General features: G+C 45.5%; 1 protein-coding gene across 1 annotated transcript in view; it reads right to left on the bottom strand.

The window, feature by feature from the left end:
* Positions 1-19,137, bottom strand: part of PPFIA2 (PPFI scaffold protein A2) — a 2,034,471-nt gene that overhangs the window by 598,509 nt on the left and 1,416,825 nt on the right. Inside the window, exons 13-14 of the mRNA XM_078674230.1 lie at positions 4,485-4,547; positions 1,986-2,077 (exon numbers count right to left, since the gene is read on the bottom strand). Coding sequence (XP_078530356.1) covers positions 1,986-2,077; positions 4,485-4,547 — 155 coding nt within the window. The remainder of the gene's footprint in view (positions 1-1,985; positions 2,078-4,484; positions 4,548-19,137) is intronic.

Here is a 19,137-nt window from a genome sequence, read left to right as displayed (position 1 = left end):
TCAAATGGTACGCAAATAGTACCCCAATAAAGGAGGAAGCATCATACAAGTACCTAGGTCTGAAATTGGGGCGAGGCCAAATGAACAAAGAACACAAAACCGATCTAAAAGCTAAAGCACAGTCCCTGATCTACGCATACCGGCAATTAAAAAAAAACTAAGTTGCCCAAATTATACACACCTGCTAAAAGTGATAAAAGCACAAACCCTCCCCACTTTGTCATACGCATTGGTCACCTGGTGTGGCAAAGAAGCGGGGCTGTTAAATAGCTTACAAACAAAGATATACAAGGCAGTCCTAAACCTCCCGAACTCGTCAGCACCGGCGCAGGTTCGTCTAGAATTTGGCCTTCTGAATCAGACGTTTCGCAGTATGGGAACCTTTGTGAAACTCTGTCATAAAATACGCATGTCAGAAGAAGGCTCACTGGACAACCTGTGCTGTAAAGAAATCGATACCCAGCAGAAACTGCACGCACCAAACAGTTGGGGAGATTTCTTGTCCCAATCCTTGAACTGTATAAGAATTGAAGAAAGTTGGGACATGATGCCAGATAGACATACCTTTGACAAAATTGCAAACAACGCGGTCAAATGGGAATCCTATCTGGAAGATAAAATAAGTACCGCAAAACGACGACACGGGTGGACCGTGATAAACTCATAGTCCGGGATAAAGCCACAGACTTATCTGGAAAGCCACTTCAATAGGTTCCTAAAACAAAGATATATAAAACATCGACTAGGCCTACAGTTTTCAAATTATTTGTTACCATCCTGGAAAAATTGTCACACTGTCCCTGATTGTCATCTATGTGAATATCACAATGAAACATTAACTCACTTATTATGTGTTTGCCCGGCGCTTAAGGATTTGAGGAGACGGCTTTCAGAGAACATTTTTAACAAATCGAACATTCGGACATGTAGGCAAGCTGTAATTCGATGGCTAGATGGATCATCTCCTATGTTGGCTTAAAGGGGGGTTAAATATATGATGAAAGTGCAATCTCTCTTACAGCAAGCTGTACAGGGAAATATAGCACCAAATTGAAATATATGATATTTAATTTCATATGGCCAACAGTTCCTAATAGTTAACATTTATACATGTGTTTTTAATGTTCTATGATGTTCAAAATGCATTTTTGTAATAATTTTTAATAATTTTATACAATAAAATTGACTTGACTTAAGGGAACCATTGATGCGAATTTTCAAATACTTTAAATCCATAAAAAGGGCCAGAGTAACAAACTGGCTGTCTGCTTGAATTGGTTTCGTTGAATTAACATAATATATTTAAACTATGCTGTAAATATATAGAAAGACTGGTGTAAAGAATACATTCGTAAGTCTAAAGGTGATTCTTTTCTAGCTCAATAGGCCCACAAAATGTATCTCACTCTTTTGGAGCCCTTACGAGGTACAGCCTTCAGGCGGTGCTTAATGTTTTCATACTACAAAAATATTTCTAAATTTAAAAGTTGAAACACTGACTGGGCATATCCACACACATGCACACTGTGCTGTGCCTAGGCCTAAGTCAGACATCCAAAGGATCCATCTGCATTTATGTTTTTTTTTTCATTTCCATCATATTTCAATGCAACACTTTATAAATTTACTTCTTATAAAATATGTGTACTTTCTGCTGAAGCTTTCAACCTGTTGTACAATTTGTTTTAGTTTTTTCTTTATTTGCTTTTTATTTAATGTATCTCTATTTACTTACATTTTTTGTAGACCTTTAAGTCTGTAAGTTCACCACAAGTCTCTGATTATTTCCTCCTTGCTGCTCAGGCAAATTTACCAAGGATAAGTCAAAGTAATCCTCATAGACAACTGACTGCAACTGTACCACAGAGGATTCTACAGTTCAGTCCCAAATCACATCCGGACTGTGATCTAGTCCCCCCAATGATTTACAATACAAACATTTTGAATATCAAAGTAAAAGTAACCAAAAAGTATCAGATTAATACCTTGTTAATGTGGGATCATGCAACGAGTTAGACCTCATTTTCAACTGATCAAGTTCAGATCTTAATTTTTCAATTTCCTCGGATAGCCTTTCCTAGTAAAGAGAAACATCAAAATATAGTAAATATAAATTATCAGATGGTTACTTGCTTGATATAAATCTTTGTTAACATAACACACAACTGTGCATTACTCCACATTGAATAAGAAGATAAATGGTATCAGTCATATTGCGAAAACTAATCCCTCAAAACCTGTGGTGGAAGTGACAGCCTAACCCCACTAGCCAAATCAGTTCAGACTTCACCCTGTCAGACTCAGGTGTAGATAATCTGATCAGTCATTTTGAACATTATTTACTAGAGGGGTAGGGTAGCAGATAAATGGTTGTTCGCCCTATAACTTAAAAGATGGCAATAGCCTGTTGCGTGCCATCTTTCCCAGGCATTGGAGTGTGCTTCGTGCAGGATTACAGTTTTGTCAGGCTGCTCAGGCTTGGAGTCCCTGAGAAGGACCAAGATGCCCCTCCAGTCCTGAATTGAACTGGATTGCTTTTTTCTGGTTGCATGCTCTCTACGTAGCAATCGGAAGCCGGGGCATTTCCTCTCACCTACCATCTTCATTCAGGAGTTTACATTTGAGCAAAGAAGTGCCTAACAAGGGAATGTATACGCAGGGATGATGGCCCGCTGACTTTGCAAACCACCATCCCTATTTTTGCTGTCAATCACAAGGAGTCTCAAATTGTGATCTGCGTAATAAATATACATTTGGTAGGTCATTCTGCGACCTCCTGTGCATGAAGATTATCTGATATAATATACTAATACTTATGGCAATACAAAATTGTTGACTGGTCTTAAAAGTGTGACCACATTTTGAGACCCTTATCTGGCCCTTTAATTTTACTTAAAGCGTTTATAATTTTAAGAGTGTAGAATAGTGTGTATTTAAATGTTTATTAGATGGTAATACACACTATTTTGAGCATATACCCAGCTATACACTCTGAATAGGGCGGACAGGGCATTCACCAATTTACCTCTCTCTAAATAGTCCCCTATATCATGCTTGGTTTGACTTACAGAGGAGTTTGAAAATGATTTGATCTCATAATTGTGGTGTTAATTCCTTAAAATTTCACTCAATTCATTAACGGTGTTAATGCATCTGGTGGAATGTGATTGTTGCTTATGGTGAGGTAGAGGGGCTTCAGTATGTTTATTAATCGTTAGGGTCACTTGAGTATAAAGAGATGGCTGTATTTGATGAGCTACTATAATATGTGATAGTGAATGGACCACAATAAATAATATGAGCTGAGAAGGGTAAAAAATAGCCTTTCAAAAAAGTTGATGAGCATGTTCCTGAACATATACAGAGTTGTATAAGTACTGTCACATTCTATGTTTCATCTTCCTATGTCCTCATATCTGATCTGCTATATAAGTTAAATGCAAGTGTGTGATTGTGGATTCTTTTAACATATAGCTGTAATACACGTGTCCTTTTTTAGTTTCACTAAACAGAAAACTTTAGAGATGATCAGACTCTGCTGTTGGGACAAACAAGCCATACTTTTGACAATATTTACACAAGAAAAAAAGAGGAATTGGTGGAAAATGATACCCTCCTTAAATGAACTGGGCATTTTGCTTCACAGATGAAATATACATAAGTCAGTGACTGTGTGTAGGACATGGAACTGTAAGTGTACCGACTGAAGTAAAACATGGCTTCATTAATACTATGACTGATCGATCTAGTTTTCACCCTATTGACATTATCATTGACTTTTGACATGGTGAGAAACCATAGTCTTCGGTTTCAAATAAAAGATTGATGGAAGAGGCTTATTTATGTTGTCCTTCATTTCCTGAACTATTGCTCACATACAATGCCATAGTTGCTGGCAGAGTGAGAATCCATCACACTCACCCTATCGGGTTTGTGATGAGGAGGCACCGACGATGAAGGATACCACCCTGGTGGGTCAGAGCCTTAGTTCTTTTTAGGAAAAATAGTCTGTCAAACTTTGCAGGAAGTATTCAGTTTCAGATTGAAGACATCTTTACATAGGGCTATCATTTGTAAAATGGAGACGATCACTTTAAACACAGCATTGAGAATAATTTTTAATTAATAGATTAAAAACTGAAGATCATATCAAAATAATGGCAAGTTATTCAATTGCATTTTTTGAGTTTGAAACATCTCACTTCAAGCTACTGCAATCAGAATTCAAAGCACCTTTTAAATAAAATGTAGTTTATCTGCATGACATGAAACACTGAAGAGCGAAACTGAGATAATCTTCCTTTAATCCATGTTCTGCTTCTCTGTGGTAGGAAATTTAATAAAATCACTTTTATGGCGAACGCACTGCCAGGGGATAAACTGAGAATCATTTATTCCGTGTCTGCAGACAATATCTACTCGACATTGAGAAGTTAAGACTCAGCCATAACGCTTAATTGAAGCAATCAAAACACGTTCATTACCTTATCATGTAATGTGTCTTCGAGTTGCTTTCTGAAGCTTTCCGAGTCCTGAATTAAAATATTCTGAAAATGAAAAAAGATTTACACCTGTAAAACAACTGTGAAAAATGAAATGCCAGAGGCTACTCTCGCTGCATTTAAATGCACCTAGAGGTACGGCTGTAAACGGATATTTATTTGGCCAAATAATATGTACCTAGTGCTGGCCCAGACGACTGATTTTTTTTTTTAAATCTTAGATAGTTTTAACTTTCAAATTTAAGGGCTGCATAATTTGGTGTGGAAAGAGACATATTTCAGCCGCGGCCCATAAAGGTAAGAGCAGTGAAGGGGGACTTCGTCGGACGATGACAAGGGAAAATTAAATAAATAATTAATTTCCCCTCGTCATCGCACGTCGAAATCCCCCCCACCTAGCCCACCGCTCTTACCCGCACAGGCCAAGGCTGACAGATTTTGCTTTTCCAAATCAACAATAATATACACAGAGGGCTTTGGGTCAGTCCTCCTTCAACAAATGGAATGTTTAGGTGATTCCCAGTAAGTACATCAATCATTTGCCTTTCCCATTTTGAATGAGCACACATTATTTTATGTTATTCTGCTGATGTTTTACATTTTTTGCTACACATAGTAGCCAGTCACATCTTCGAAATCGCAAGAGCAGCCTGACTCCTGTTAGCCCTTTTAGCTGCTCCTGCCACTTCACTACCTCCTTCCCATATGAATGCTCACTAATAAGTGAAATAAAGCAAAAACTTAACATTAATATAGAATGATAACCAATCAGGCAAACCACAGCGCACCTTAAAAGGAGTTCCCTAATCTAAGAGTGCTGCCACATTAACCGGATGGCACAGCGGTCACCTCACGAGTGGATACTCCATGCAGCCCGCGCTGCTTTCAGTGGCGTATGTGTTTTACGTTCCATGTGTCAAAAACATGAAAGTGTGAACTTTCATTGAAAGGATTGGCCAAGGACACCACACTCCCTGCAATAGCTGGGATTGTGACTGCACAGTAGCAACTCTATGACTGCCATGATGGCACTGCCAGTTGATCTAACCTTTCCCATGTGTTTCTGCCCTGAGAGAGAGGGAAGCATGGCGATGGAAGCAGGTACGGAATTGTCAGCCAATTCTCATTTAAGTCAATTTTGTGGAAGCCAGGACAGGTGACCAATAGATGCGGTGACACTTGCAGCCTCATCGTCTCTCTAGGCATTCCTTTTAATGCTCCAGTTCATTAGACCTCCTTACAGCCACACTGTGCTGCACTGGAATAAAGGGCTCTGTCTAAATTCACACCTCAACATTTCAAAGTTAAAATGAAGGTAATTTGCCTGGACAAGGAAAGTAACAGGTTAAATCTTTGTGGAGTTCGATGAGTCTCAAATAGACATCTGTTTTGAGCTCTATTGATTGACAAGATTATTTATATAGTAACAATCCCCATATATACCATGTGACCAACTGACCAAATTTCACAGAATAGTCAAAACTGAGGGCCCGATTAGAAGTCTGGCTGTCTGAACACCGCCAGACTCGTGGTTGAGCGGCAGTGGCACATCCAGCCTCTGCCGCACCGGTGGTCTGACCACCGCATTAGGAGTTGGCTGGACTGACCACCAGCTCCGCCCGGGATCCACATTTCACTGGCTTTGGTGTAGAGGGCAGAGGCTGCAATATGCTTGGCGAGACCGCTGCGGTCCTGCCCAGCATATTACGAGTTTCCTCTCCTCCAGGGTATACATGGAGGTTCTCCTTCCATGTAAACCTTGGAGGAGAGGAAACAAAGGGGGCTCTACAGGTTCCCCTGTGTCTCAACCACATGTGGATGCACACCGGGGGCATAACATGTGGCCCCCTGTGTGCATGCACATAGGTACCTGCGCGGTGTGGCTTTTCGAGTCAATGCCGTGCAGTCCCATTGCTGTGCCTTTTTTGAAGGCACCAATGCCTTTAATGGAGGCATAGCCATGGGACCAGCATATCGCCCACCTGCCAGGCTACTGAAAAGTCGTAATCTGGAGGGCGGGAGGCTGCGACCTTTGGTGGAGCAATGGCGCGATGGTTAGCTCCACTGTAAAGTCGTAAACAAGGCCTAAGTATAACTGACAAAAGAACAACAAAAAACAACTCAGTCAGTGAATCCTTTATTGTGTCAATTTATAAAAATTGGCACAATACCATGTAAAAGCACAAGAATTAAATCTTAGCAAATACTCTTAAAACTTCTAGTAATAAAAGGATAAAAAGATAAAGCCATGTTATTTTTGGAGCTAGTTAATTGGAATGCAAGTGTGACCCCCTGTTACGCTAGGGTGGACTGCTTTTTAATGCCAATGTGCAAGATGTTTATGGGTTTGCCAATCTGTGCGAGATCCATTGGTCTTCTGAATGCTTAAACTATAGGCCCAGGATTCTTTGCACATAGAGCTACCCTGAGTTAAAAACATTCCTCTCAATAAAATGCAGCATGAGTTAAAAATACTGGAGAACAGCGTAATAAATGGAGCATCGATACTCGTATAAAGTCACAGACCCTACAATTCTGCTGGTTGGGCAGATTTCCCCAGTTGGTCCTGTACTTTGTTTTGGCAGGGTCATTATTTTCGCACATAGTATGAAGCATCTGGTGGTACTCTGTACGGACTTTTTTTTAAATATGGCTGTATCTTAGTTGTTTCGTAGGAGTTGGCAACTTAGGGCCCTATTATGATGGCGGACGGACGCGTAAGAGGGACCGTCCGCATGGGCAGCGGTGGTCCCTCCACGGCAATTAGGATGTGACCGCCACCCTGGCGGTCACATCCTGTATTTTTTACATTGCGGCGGGTGCTGCTTGAAGCAGCACCCGCCGCAATGTAAGAAATGAAAGCAGTGCATTTGCATGCACAAAGCGGCAGGCACCGCGCGGTGACTGCCGCTTCGTGCACGCAAAGGCAGGGGGGAACCATAGGTACCCCCCATGTGCACCCCCCACCCCCCTTCACCCAGGGGGCCCGCTACAGGCCCCTGAGGTGAAGATCCACATGCTTTTCCTCGGCGGAGAATCCGCCACGGAAAAGCATGTTTGCACAGCCATCCTAATATGTCTGGCGGTGTCTGAGAGACACCGCCACCATATTAGGTCTTTTTCGTTGTAAGCCAACCGCGGCGGAAAAGCGGCGGACAGAAACCAGGACCCACCAGCCATCCTAATGTGGCGGTGGTTCTTTGGTGGGTCCGCAGAGGATTTTCCGCATCCTCCAGGCCGGCGGTGGCTTCCGCCGGTCCGGAGGATGCGGAAAATCCTCCATTGTAATGTGCCCCTAAGTGTGCATAAGGTACGTCCTGAATTTTGTCTGTGTCTGCTTTTCAAGAAACGGCCAACAGCTGTTTTTTTCAAAATTGACTTGATTGCCAGATATGTTGCAAATGGTGTGATTGCTGTCTCTAAGCTGACCATTACATCGTTGGCCGGGATGGCTACATATGTGCCCCAGGGATTGTTGGGGGCTATGGAAATCTCCAGTTATGCCTGTGTTAAGGTACGCCTGTCAATCGTCAGCCCAAACTCGAGGCGTAACAGTGACTGTCTTGTGTAGTTTGGTAAATTAAAGATTTGCCTGTATGCAGTGCACTGTACCTTGTCTAGTGCGACCAGCAGATCCCATGTGTAGGTTTGGTGAGCGCAAGCAATGGTGGGTAGTAATTTTGCTCGAACAATTCATATGATTGCTACAGCCAAGGGACTATATAAATATTTTATTTGTTTAATTTGCACGTCCCGAATATGAATGCAGATGCTTTTTTGTAAGATGCTGGAGCTGTGTGTTGACCTTACGGTTCTCTGTGAACCAAACTCACAGGTAATTGTATTTCGAGGTGTTATTGATCTTCAATTTACCTAGTCTTCCGGTATGTTTGGATTCATGTTTGTATTTGCCAAATAGCTTAACTTTTGTCTTCCAAACATTAGCAGTAAGTTTATTATGAGCATTTTATAATTTCAGTTGATGGGGTGCTCGCTGCATTCAAATTCGTGTGTGGTCCACATACTGAAGTACAGGGAGTTTCTGCATGCCCATCCGTGGAGGTGGAGTTTTGGCTTTAGATATGGCTTGGCCCAAGTCGGATGTGTAAAGATTGAACAAATTGGGTGCTAACATGCAGCCCTGTTTCAGACCACAATTTGAAGGTATTTCAAGTGTAGTCATTTTCCCATAACGCAAACCAATGTGTTGGAGTACAAGAAGATGATTGCCTTCAATAGAGAAGGGGCATTACCTTGTTGGGCCAGCTTTGACCATAGAATATTCCTGTCCCCACCATCAAAAGCAGCTGAATAATTGTGAAGCAAGCAAAGAGGTGGGGTCTAAGAGGCTGTGTGCTGCGATAGGCCAGATATGATAAGGCAATCGTGTTGTCTATTGCTGATGATTTTGGCCTGAACCCAGTTTGATAATAAGGAATCATATTGCCTTCGGTGGACCATGCCTTGAGTTGTTGGAGTAAAATTTTGGCTTATGCTTTTGCCCCCAAGTCTATCAAAGTAATCAGTAGTTTGATGCGTCTGTGTGCGGACCTTTTTTAGATCTCGCCTACGCAGCCGCTGATGTGAGGCCACATGGGTTGGGACCCAGCATGCTGTTCATCAGGGTCAGATGTTTATTGTTACCTACTGGTACTCATTTTATCGACCTCAGATGGATGAAATGCTGAGTGGACCCACCGCGATTTGAACCTGTGACCATGGGGTCAAACACAGGCCCCCTGCAGTGGGTGCATTAGCCCACTGCGCCACCAGACCCGGGGTCATTCTGGGTACCCTGATGCTGGCTAGCCGTTTAGTTAATCCATCCAATCTATCAAAAACTTTATTCGACCTAAATGAGGTCATGAAAGAAAACAAAGACACACTTTATTTAAATAACACATTATAAAATTCTTTAACAATAAAAATACATTTAATAAGACTGATCATAGCTGTGCAGTCAGTCACAGGTGTGTAGACTTCCTATCGCTCGACGCCCAGAAACTATTGTATGGGTCACGGGCAACACGTTTTCATGTTTACTTTGTCCGACAAGCAGGCATTACTGACCGGTGTCCAATACAAAAACATGTGCACGTCTTTGCAAAATGTAACCATTTTTGGCTAGGTATAATTCTTCAAGAATGCGTCCTGATTAAATTCAGAAGCATGAAAGCAGGAGTGTTGACTTTTTGCTTTCAAAATAAAACAAAAGTAGTAGGCAGGGATACCATTCACATCAAGCTCTGGCCGCACAAGTGACAGGTCTGGCAGCAAACTCTGGCCTTAAATTTGACAGGTCTGGCAGCAAAATCTGGCCTTAAATTTGACAGGTCTGGCAGCAACTTGCTGGCCGCAAACACTCTGGTTTTAAATGGGTGACATGTAGGGCTAGTCCCAAAACTGACAGGTTTGATTGCAAAACATGGGGTAATTGTGTATGTGTTTAAAAAAAGTGCATAGAAAAAGTGTGTGCATGTAGTAGGGAAATGCCTGGGCATGTTTAAAACTGGGGGGTTGCAGACAGCTGTTGGCTGAACAGCTGCGGAGCAGTCCAGAGTCCCCAAGCCCAGGGCCTGGGAGGAAGACTGTGGCATGTAGGTATCAAAGTTGTAAAGGGTCCTCACAAACCTGCCTATGGTAATTCTCTAAAAAATAGGTTAATACAAACCCCTTATAAAATAATAAACCCCAGCAACCCCTGAGCTTTGAGATGTGAAAAAAAGGACAGGTGGCATGTAGAGCCAAAGCTTCCCATGAGACCCTGAAACAAGATACCAGCTGTTAGGATGTAATAAACACATCACAAAGCCCCTGGTCCCAGATTTGACAGGCCTGGCAGGAAAATTGACAGGCTGGTCCCAAACTTGACATGTCTGGCAGGAAAATTGACAGGCTAGTCCCAAACTTGACATGCCTGGCAGGAAAAACTCTGACCTTGGCGTTGGATCCTGTTCCCGGGATCCCAACTTCCTAGGAGAAGGTGTCACGTAGTTGTGAAGAGTTTTGCGATGGCCACCCAAGCCCCCCATTGTCTAACCCCACTCTTCCCGGGATAGGCCTTGAGTTTGAGTAACAGCTGTCAAAGTAATAAATGATGTACTGGTTATACTGTACCAGGATAGAAAAAAGGTTCCCTATCTAAAGGCCACCATGACATTGTTCTAAACCCCCCTCAAGTCATAAAGGGTGTGGGGGGAGGCCTCTAATTAGCATGCTAGGACAAGTATAAAAAGGCCCCTTAAGGAATACTGCCAAACACCCATTCAAAAACCCTTGAGGAACGACTGGCGTGGTTTGTTCTGCTGCACCTGGAGGACTCCTGCACCAGCAACCAAGTCAAAAAACCTTTGGGGAGTGACTGGCCTGGATTGCTTTGCTGCACCTTGTGGATTTCTGCACCAACAACCCTGTCAAAAACCTCTGGCAGTGACTGGCTGGATTGCTTTGCTGCACCTTGTGGATTTCTGCAACAGCACCTATTCAAAACTCTTGGGGAACGACTTGCGTGGATTGTTTTGGCGGCACAGAGACAACCCTTGGAACTTAAGGCAAGAATGGACCTGAGCAACTTCTCCCAGATTGACGCCGTCTGCGACACTTTAAGGAAGGTAAATAATGGATGGCGCAAGGATGTATGTTTATGTGGTGTTTAAAGTATACAAAGCTGCAGTTTTGAAAATGCTAAATAGTACTATGTAGGCTGGATTGTAAATTGTTAATCTTTAAGGCGATGTGTTCTGTTTAATGTGAATAATGGTGACAATTAAGTTTTTACAAGACGTGAATTGTAATGTAAATGTACTGTTAATCTTTAAGGCGATGTGTTGTGTTTAATGTGAATAATGGTGACAATGAAGTTTTTACAAGACGTGAATTGTAATGTAAATGTATTTAAAGTGAATAAAGGCTTTGTTGAGGCATAGAGTTTAAAGCTATGTGTGTAGGTATTTAATGTTAATGGGGGTGGTGGTGTAGGGCGGGCGTAGAGTTTGCAGGGTTTGTATTTATGGGGCATAATGTTGTATGCCTTAGGAGAGTCCATGCCGAGGGGAAACGTGTATTTACAGCACATAGAAGCATTTTACAGAGGTTACTACTGCTTTAAGGGTACCATAGGGTCTTTAAATAAAATACAATGTTTTTACACATTCAAAATAAAGTAATACAGGCTTGTACTCACCAACCTCGTTTAGCTGTTTTACTCATATTGTCACGGACCCTGTTGTGCCGCTCATCAGAACTAGTAGGGATTGGTCCTTCGCACACTGCGGGCCTTTATTGGGGGGCGCGTGGGGCTCCATGGTCCTTGGGGAGTGTTTTTGCGGGCTCCATGGTCCTTGGGGAGTGTTTTTGCCCGTTTCTTTTTTTTATCAAATGACCCGAGCCAGCTTCTCCATGGCACTGCTCGGTGTGAGAGTGCTGGCGTTCTGGGGGTCCTCGGGGCTCCAGGGCCATTGTTTCCTGCTTTTTTTTAAATAAAATGACCCCAAGCCCGCTTCTCCATGGCGCTGCTCGGTGTGAGGGTGCTGGCGTTCCGTTGGTCCTCGGGGCTCCAGGGCCCTTGTTTCCCGCTTTTTTTTTAATAAAATGACCCCGAGCCCGCTTCTCTATGGCGCCGCTCGGGGTTTGGAGTGGGGGCGCAGGTGTCCATTGGGGTTCCGGGGCCCGGGTTCGTTGTACTCCCACGTTAAAAAAAAAAACATTGCCCCGAGCCCGCTTCGCCATGGCGCTGCTCTGGGTTAGGGTGCTGGGGTCTTCAGAGCTCCGTGGGCCGATTGCCGATTCTTTCTTTTTTTTTTATCGCCCCGAACCCGCTTGTGTTTGGCGCTGCTCGGGGTGAGGGCTCCGGTGAAAGTATTTGCCGCCGCAGGGTCCTAGGGCATTTCCAAGCCACCCACGTGGATCCCTGGGGCAGCGGAGGCATGGCAGCGTGAGCTTCTCCGGAACTGCTGTGTAAGGGCCGCCCCTCCACGGACGTCATCACTGGCGGGGCGGGCCTTGCACAGCAGCCCCGGTGTGTGTGTTTTTTAATTATTTTTTTATTTATTGCGAGTTAGCGCTGGACTTTACCCGGCTGTGTCAGAGCGCTTTACATAAGAACCTGTTGCTAAACATAGGGACTAAGGGTTACAGGCGTTACAACAAAGATGCAAACAGAAAAAAAACACACATCGGGGCTGCGGGGCTAGGTCCGCCCCCTCCCGTGATATCACCAACTCATCACTGGTGACATCACGGGAGGGGGAGGGACCTTGCCCATGCAGCCCCTATGTGTGTTTTTCTAAATTTTTTTATTTCTAGCGCGGTGCTTTACCCGAAGGTGTCACAGCGCCTACACAAGACCCCGTTGCAAAACATAAGGACTGAGAATTACATGTGTTACATAAAAGATACAAATGAACAAATTACAGAAGCAGACGTTAAGTTACAGGCGGCAAAAGTGACAATTGTGAGCAAGCAAAATACAAAAGGTAGCAGACATGTTGCTACAAGAGAAAAGTGACATGTGTGCAGGTTACAAAACCAAACATTAAGTTACAGGAGGAAGAAAGTGGCATGTATGCAGGGTCCAAGAGAAAACAAAGTACAGTTAGAGGTATAGCACATCAATATAAGGCAGACACTCAAGCACTAGAACAAGCGCTATGTAGGCATAGGGGGCACTGATGCACGTATCAAAAGCATGCAAAATGTAAGAGGTAGCAAGACGTGTGTTACAAGAGATAAGTGAAGTGTACCGGTTACAAATGAGTACCAGGTACATAGGGGTAGTGGTTAAATGTCAGAAGGGCCATGTGTACCTAAAGTGATTTACCCATAAGCAAAGGATATGTCGCAGGTTGTTTCTTTTTAACATATGTTTTAGCGCAGCACATGCAACGCTTTTTAAAAAAAATGTCTGTTGTTGCACCCCCTCCTAACTGCCTTTTTTTAAAATGCCTACAGGAATTGTTTGAAGTTGTAATACTTTGTTTAAGAAAGGCGCTTTTAAAACCGCTGATTTTATTTAATGTTTAATACAGGTGCAAGACCCTGCAAATGCAGCCGTTACCAGTGTACCCCGGCGCTGGACACCCCTGTAATAACTAGCAACGCCGGAGAATTGACAGCCCTGCAGCCAGGTATATATTAATATATATATATATATATATATATATATATATATATATATATATATATATATATATATATATATATATTTATATATCAAACACAAAGGTTGCCCAATGAGGATATCACACACCTCGGGATTCCGCACAGTACACCGTAGGCGGCATCAATGAGAATAGGCAGCAAGCGCTTCAACGCCATACGCGTTTCGGGCTCCCTCGAGCCCTTGATCACTGGCAGGAAATGAGACATGAAGCGGAACATGAAGAACGCTGCTTTATTTAAAGTATAGAGTCCCGCCCCAGTGGGCGAAAGGCATCATGGTCCTGGTAGTCCTTATACAGCGCCATAGACTCAGTAAGTTCTCTCTCCAAGTGGCATTCCCGCTTCTGACTCACTGTACCTCATTCGAGTGAAGGGCATGACAGCACTGTTCTCATGTAGCCCAGTCTTCCTGCGGTAAAGGCTCCCTCGGTCCACACGGGCGCTCGAGATCCAAGCACCCAGGAGCGCCTGGCCAGCGCCGGGATATCCTCGGGGCCGGACGAGCCGCTATAACATCAAACACAAAGGTTGCCCAATGAGGATATCACACACCTCGGGATTCCGCACAGTACACCGTAGGCGGCATCAATGAGAATAGGCAGCAAGCGCTTCAACGCCATACGCGTTTCGGGCTCCCTCGAGCCCTTGATCACTGGCAGGAAATGAGACATGAAGCGGAACATGAAGAACGCTGCTTTATTTAAAGTATAGAGTCCCGCCCCAGTGGGCGAAAGGCATCATGGTCCTGGTAGTCCTTATACAACCCCATAGACTCAGTAAGTTCTCTCTCCAAGTGGCATTCCCACTTCTGACTCACTGTACCTCATTCGAGTGAAGGGCATGACAGCACTGTTCTCATGTAGCCCAGTCTTCCTGCGGTAAAGGCTCCCTCGGTCCACACGGGCGCTCGAGATCCAAGCACCCAGGAGCGCCTGGCCAGCGCCGGGATATCCTCACGGCCGGACGAGCCGCTATAACATCAAACACAAAGGTTGCCCAATGAGGATATCACACACCTCGGGATTCCGCACAGTACACCGTAGGCGGCATCAATGAGAATAGGCAGCAAGCGCTTCAACGCCATATGCGTTTCGGGCTCCCTCGAGCCCTTGATCACTGGCAGGAAATGAGACATGAAGCGGAACATGAAGAACGCTGCTTTATTTAAAGTATAGAGTCCCGCCCCAGTGGGCGAAAGGCATCATGGTCCTGGTAGTCCTTATACAGCCCCATAGACTCAGTAAGTTCTCTCTCCAAGTGGCATTCCCGCTTCTGACTCACTGTACCTCATTCGAGTGAAGGGCATGACAGCACTGTTCTCATGTAGCCCAGTCTTCCTGCGGTAAAGGCTCCCTCGGTCCACACGGGCGCTCGAGATCCAAGCACCCAGGAGCGCCTGGCCAGCGCCGGGATATCCTCGCGGCCGGACGAGCCGCTATAACATCAAACACAAAGGTTGCCCAATGAGGATATCACACACCTCGGGATTCCGCACAGTACACCGTAGGCGGCATCAATGAGAATAGGCAGCAAGCGCTTCAACGCCATACGCGTTTCGGGCTCCCTCGAGCCCTTGATCACTGGCAGGAAATGAGACATGAAGCGGAACATGAAGAACGCTGCTTTATTTAAAGTATAGAGTCCCGCCCCAGTGGGCGAAAGGCATCATGGTCCTGGTAGTCCTTATACAGCCCCATAGACTCAGTAAGTTCTCTCTCCAAGTGGCATTCCCGCTTCTGACTCACTGTACCTCATTCGAGTGAAGGGCATGACAGCACTGTTCTCATGTAGCCCAGTCTTCCTGCGGTAAAGGCTCCCTCGGTCCACACGGGCGCTCGAGATCCAAGCACCCAGGAGCGCCTGGCCAGCGCCGGGATATCCTCGCGGCCGGACGAGCCGCTATAACATCAAACACAAAGGTTGCCCAATGAGGATATCACACACCTCGGGATTCCGCACAGTACACCGTAGGCGGCATCAATGAGAATAGGCAGCAAGCGCTTCAACACCATACGCGTTTCGGGCTCCCTCGAGCCCTTGATCACTGGCAGGAAATGAGACATGAAGCGGAACATGAAGAACGCTGCTTTATTTAAAGTATAGAGTCCCGCCCCAGTGGGCGAAAGGCATCATGGTCCTGGTAGTCCTTATACAGCCCCATAGACTCAGTAAGTTCTCTCTCCAAGTGGCATTCCCGCTTCTGACTCACTGTACCTCATTCGAGTGAAGGGCATGACAGCACTGTTCTCATGTAGCCCAGTCTTCCTGCGGTAAAGGCTCCCTCGGTCCACACGGGCGCTCGAGATCCAAGCACCCAGGAGCGCCTGGCCAGCGCCGGGATATCCTCGCGGCCGGACGAGCCGCTATAACATCAAACACAAAGGTTGCCCAATGAGGATATCACACAACTCGGGATTCCGCACAGTACACCGTAGGCGGCATCAATGAGAATAGGCAGCAAGCGCTTCAACGCCATATGCGTTTCGGGCTCCCTCGAGCCCTTGATCACTGGCAGGAAATGAGACATGAAGCGGAACATGAAGAACGCTGCTTTATTTAAAGTATAGAGTCCCGCCCCAGTGGGCGAAAGGCATCATGGTCCTGGTAGTCCTTATACAGCCCCATAGACTCAGTAAGTTCTCTCTCCAAGTGGCATTCCCGCTTCTGACTCACTGTACCTCATTCGAGTGAAGGGCATGACAGCACTGTTCTCATGTAGCCGGGTCTTCCTGCGGTAAAGGCTCCCTCGGTCCACACGGGCGCTCGAGATCCAAGCACCCAGGAGCGCCTGGCCAGCGCCGGGATATCCTTGTGTTTGATGTTATAGCGGCTCGTCCGGCCGCGAGGATATCCCGGCGCCGGCCAGGCACTCCTGGGTGCTTGGATCTCGAGCGCCCGTGTGGACCGAGGGAGCCTTTACCGCAGGAAGACTGGGCTACATGAGAACAGTGCTGTCATGCCCTTCACTCGAATGAGGTACAGTGAGTCAGAAGCGGGAATGCCACTTGGAGAGAGAACTTACTGAGTCTATGGGGCTGTATAAGGACTACCAGGACCATGATGCCTTTCGCCCACTGGGGCGGGACTCTATACTTTAAATAAAGCAGCGTTCTTCATGTTCCGCTTCATGTCTCATTTCCTGCCAGTGATCAAGGGCTCGAGGGAGCCCGAAACGCGTATGGCGTTGAAGCGCTTGCTGCCTATTCTCATTGATGCCGCCTACGGTGTACTGTGCGGAATCCCGAGATGTGTGATATCCTCATTGGGCAACCTTTGTGTTTGATGTTATAGCGGCTCGTCCGGCCGCGAGGATATCCCGGCGCTGGCCAGGCGCTCCTGGGTGCTTGGATCTCGAGCGCCCGTGTGGACCGAGGGAGCCTTTACCGCAGGAAGACTGGGCTACATGAGAACAGTGCTGTCATGCCCTTCACTCGAATGAGGTACAGTGAGTCAGAAGCGGGAATGCCACTTGGAGAGAGAACTTACTGAGTCTATGGGGCTGTATAAGGACTACCAGGACCATGATGCCTTTCGCCCACTGGGGCGGGACTCTATACTTTAAATAAAGCAGCGTTCTTCATGTTCCGCTTCATGTCTCATTTCCTGCCAGTGATCAAGGGCTCGAGGGAGCCCGAAACGCGTATGGCGTTGAAGCGCTTGCTGCCTATTCTCATTGATGCTGCCTACGGTGTACTGTGCGGAATCCCGAGGTGTGTGATATCCTCATTGGGCAACCTTTGTGTTTGATATATTTATATATATATATATATATATATATATATATATATATATATATATATATATATATATATATTTAGAGTTGTGTAGTTCTATGTAGTTTTGTACACCATTCTCTCAGAAGTTCTCTTTTTTCTAATGGGTTCTCATGTATGTATGCTTTTACAGCTTATGATCCCGAACTACAACAAGTTTTTGAAGATCGTATGGTGTAAGTCGAGGCTCAAGGAGCTCTGAACAGTGTGCAAAACACTTCAGTTCCTACATGTAAATAAAAAGGCAGCTGTTATTTAAGCTGCCTAAGACGCTGGGGAGTTGGTGGGGTAGGCCAGAGTCTTGACCCTGAGGGTGTATAGGGGGCCTCCTCAGAAAGATGACTAATGTTGGGTATAATTTTTCTTTACAGGTGCCCCTACGTTATGCCAGGATGGTGTCGAGGTACAAGAGGCTGCGCAACATCCACATGAAAGACCGCTGAAGAGGAAAGCTTTACCGTGTAAAGCTGGACCCCTGTCAAAGAAAGGAGCTGCAAAAAGACCTCTTTCAGGTGTGTTTTTTACAAAAGGGTGTGAGAAGTACTAGAGGTGTTACAGACTCTCAAGCAGAAGGGTACAGCGGCTTGTAGCAATGCCTATATAAAAAAAAGGTGGCTGTGTAGAACGTAGGATGGTGGTGCTTGTATGTGTTGTTTTATGCTTTCTCTAATATATATATATTTTTCTGTTTATATTTTAGAAGCGTCTCAGAAACGTGCTGCTGAAGAGAGGCCTGCGCAGCCCTTAAGGGACATAACAGCAACCGTCCAGAACAACAGAAACGGCGCAAAAGGCGTGAGTAGGTGTGTACGCCATGAGAAACTCTCAACGTCCTACACACAAGCCATCATGATGAACAATCCTCTACAACAATCCATTCTGCACAGGGGTGGGGTCAGCACTTGTAGAGTGTTTACAAACACAGATAACACCGGGCAGGGTCTGTGTAAAACCGGTACATCGGGTCTGAGCCCTCTCAGGGTATCAAAAGGGATGTGCGTCTAAACGTGGTAACCTTTAAGAAGAAACATAGGGACTCAGAGAACCTTCCTAACCCTTTAAAGCGTGTGAAGTCCTGTAAGGTATTCACAGAGCCCCAAACAGAACCCTTAAACCTAAAGAAGACAGCGCCGGTGCTCCCATAGGTCCAGGCAAGGCCCTTAATCCCTGAGAAGAAGAAGAAACCGAGGACCCCTGAACCCCAAGATAGCCCCTTAGACTTATCTCTAAAAAGGGATGCCAAGGCCTTGAATGAGGCCTATGCACCCATGAGCCCCAAGGAGGCAGTAGTTGTATCGGTGGGTGTAGAAAAGATGGCGCCGCCACAAGCCCCTAAAACAACGCGCCTCTCAAGAAAACTTCTGAAGCTGAAACCGGGGGTCCCTAAGCTACAGTTAGCAGAGTCCCTCAGCAACCCTAATGCAACGCTGGATCCACCCAGCGTCCTGAAACCCCAGACAGTGCCAAATAAATTAACTGTTCATGTAGAGGTACACGCCCCGGAGCAGACCCCAAAACCGGTTGTAAGTGTTCAGGCCGTGCCGAGGGGCTCAACAGGTGATAATGCGCAACCCCTAGAAGGTCCTTCTAGCATGAATAGCGACGCTCTCGAGGTGATGAGGGGGATGGTAGACAGCCGATGTAGAACCCCAGAAGCGGTGTACCAGGGGTCTTCGAACACCGGGGGTTTACAGAACCCAGGT

Source organism: Lissotriton helveticus, chromosome 1_1 (genome assembly GCF_964261635.1).
Source record: "Lissotriton helveticus chromosome 1_1, aLisHel1.1, whole genome shotgun sequence".
NCBI classification, from domain to species: Eukaryota; Metazoa; Chordata; class Amphibia; order Caudata; family Salamandridae; genus Lissotriton; species Lissotriton helveticus.
The sequence above is the reverse complement of the archived record's forward strand: the minus strand, read 5'-3'. Positions and strand labels throughout refer to the sequence as shown.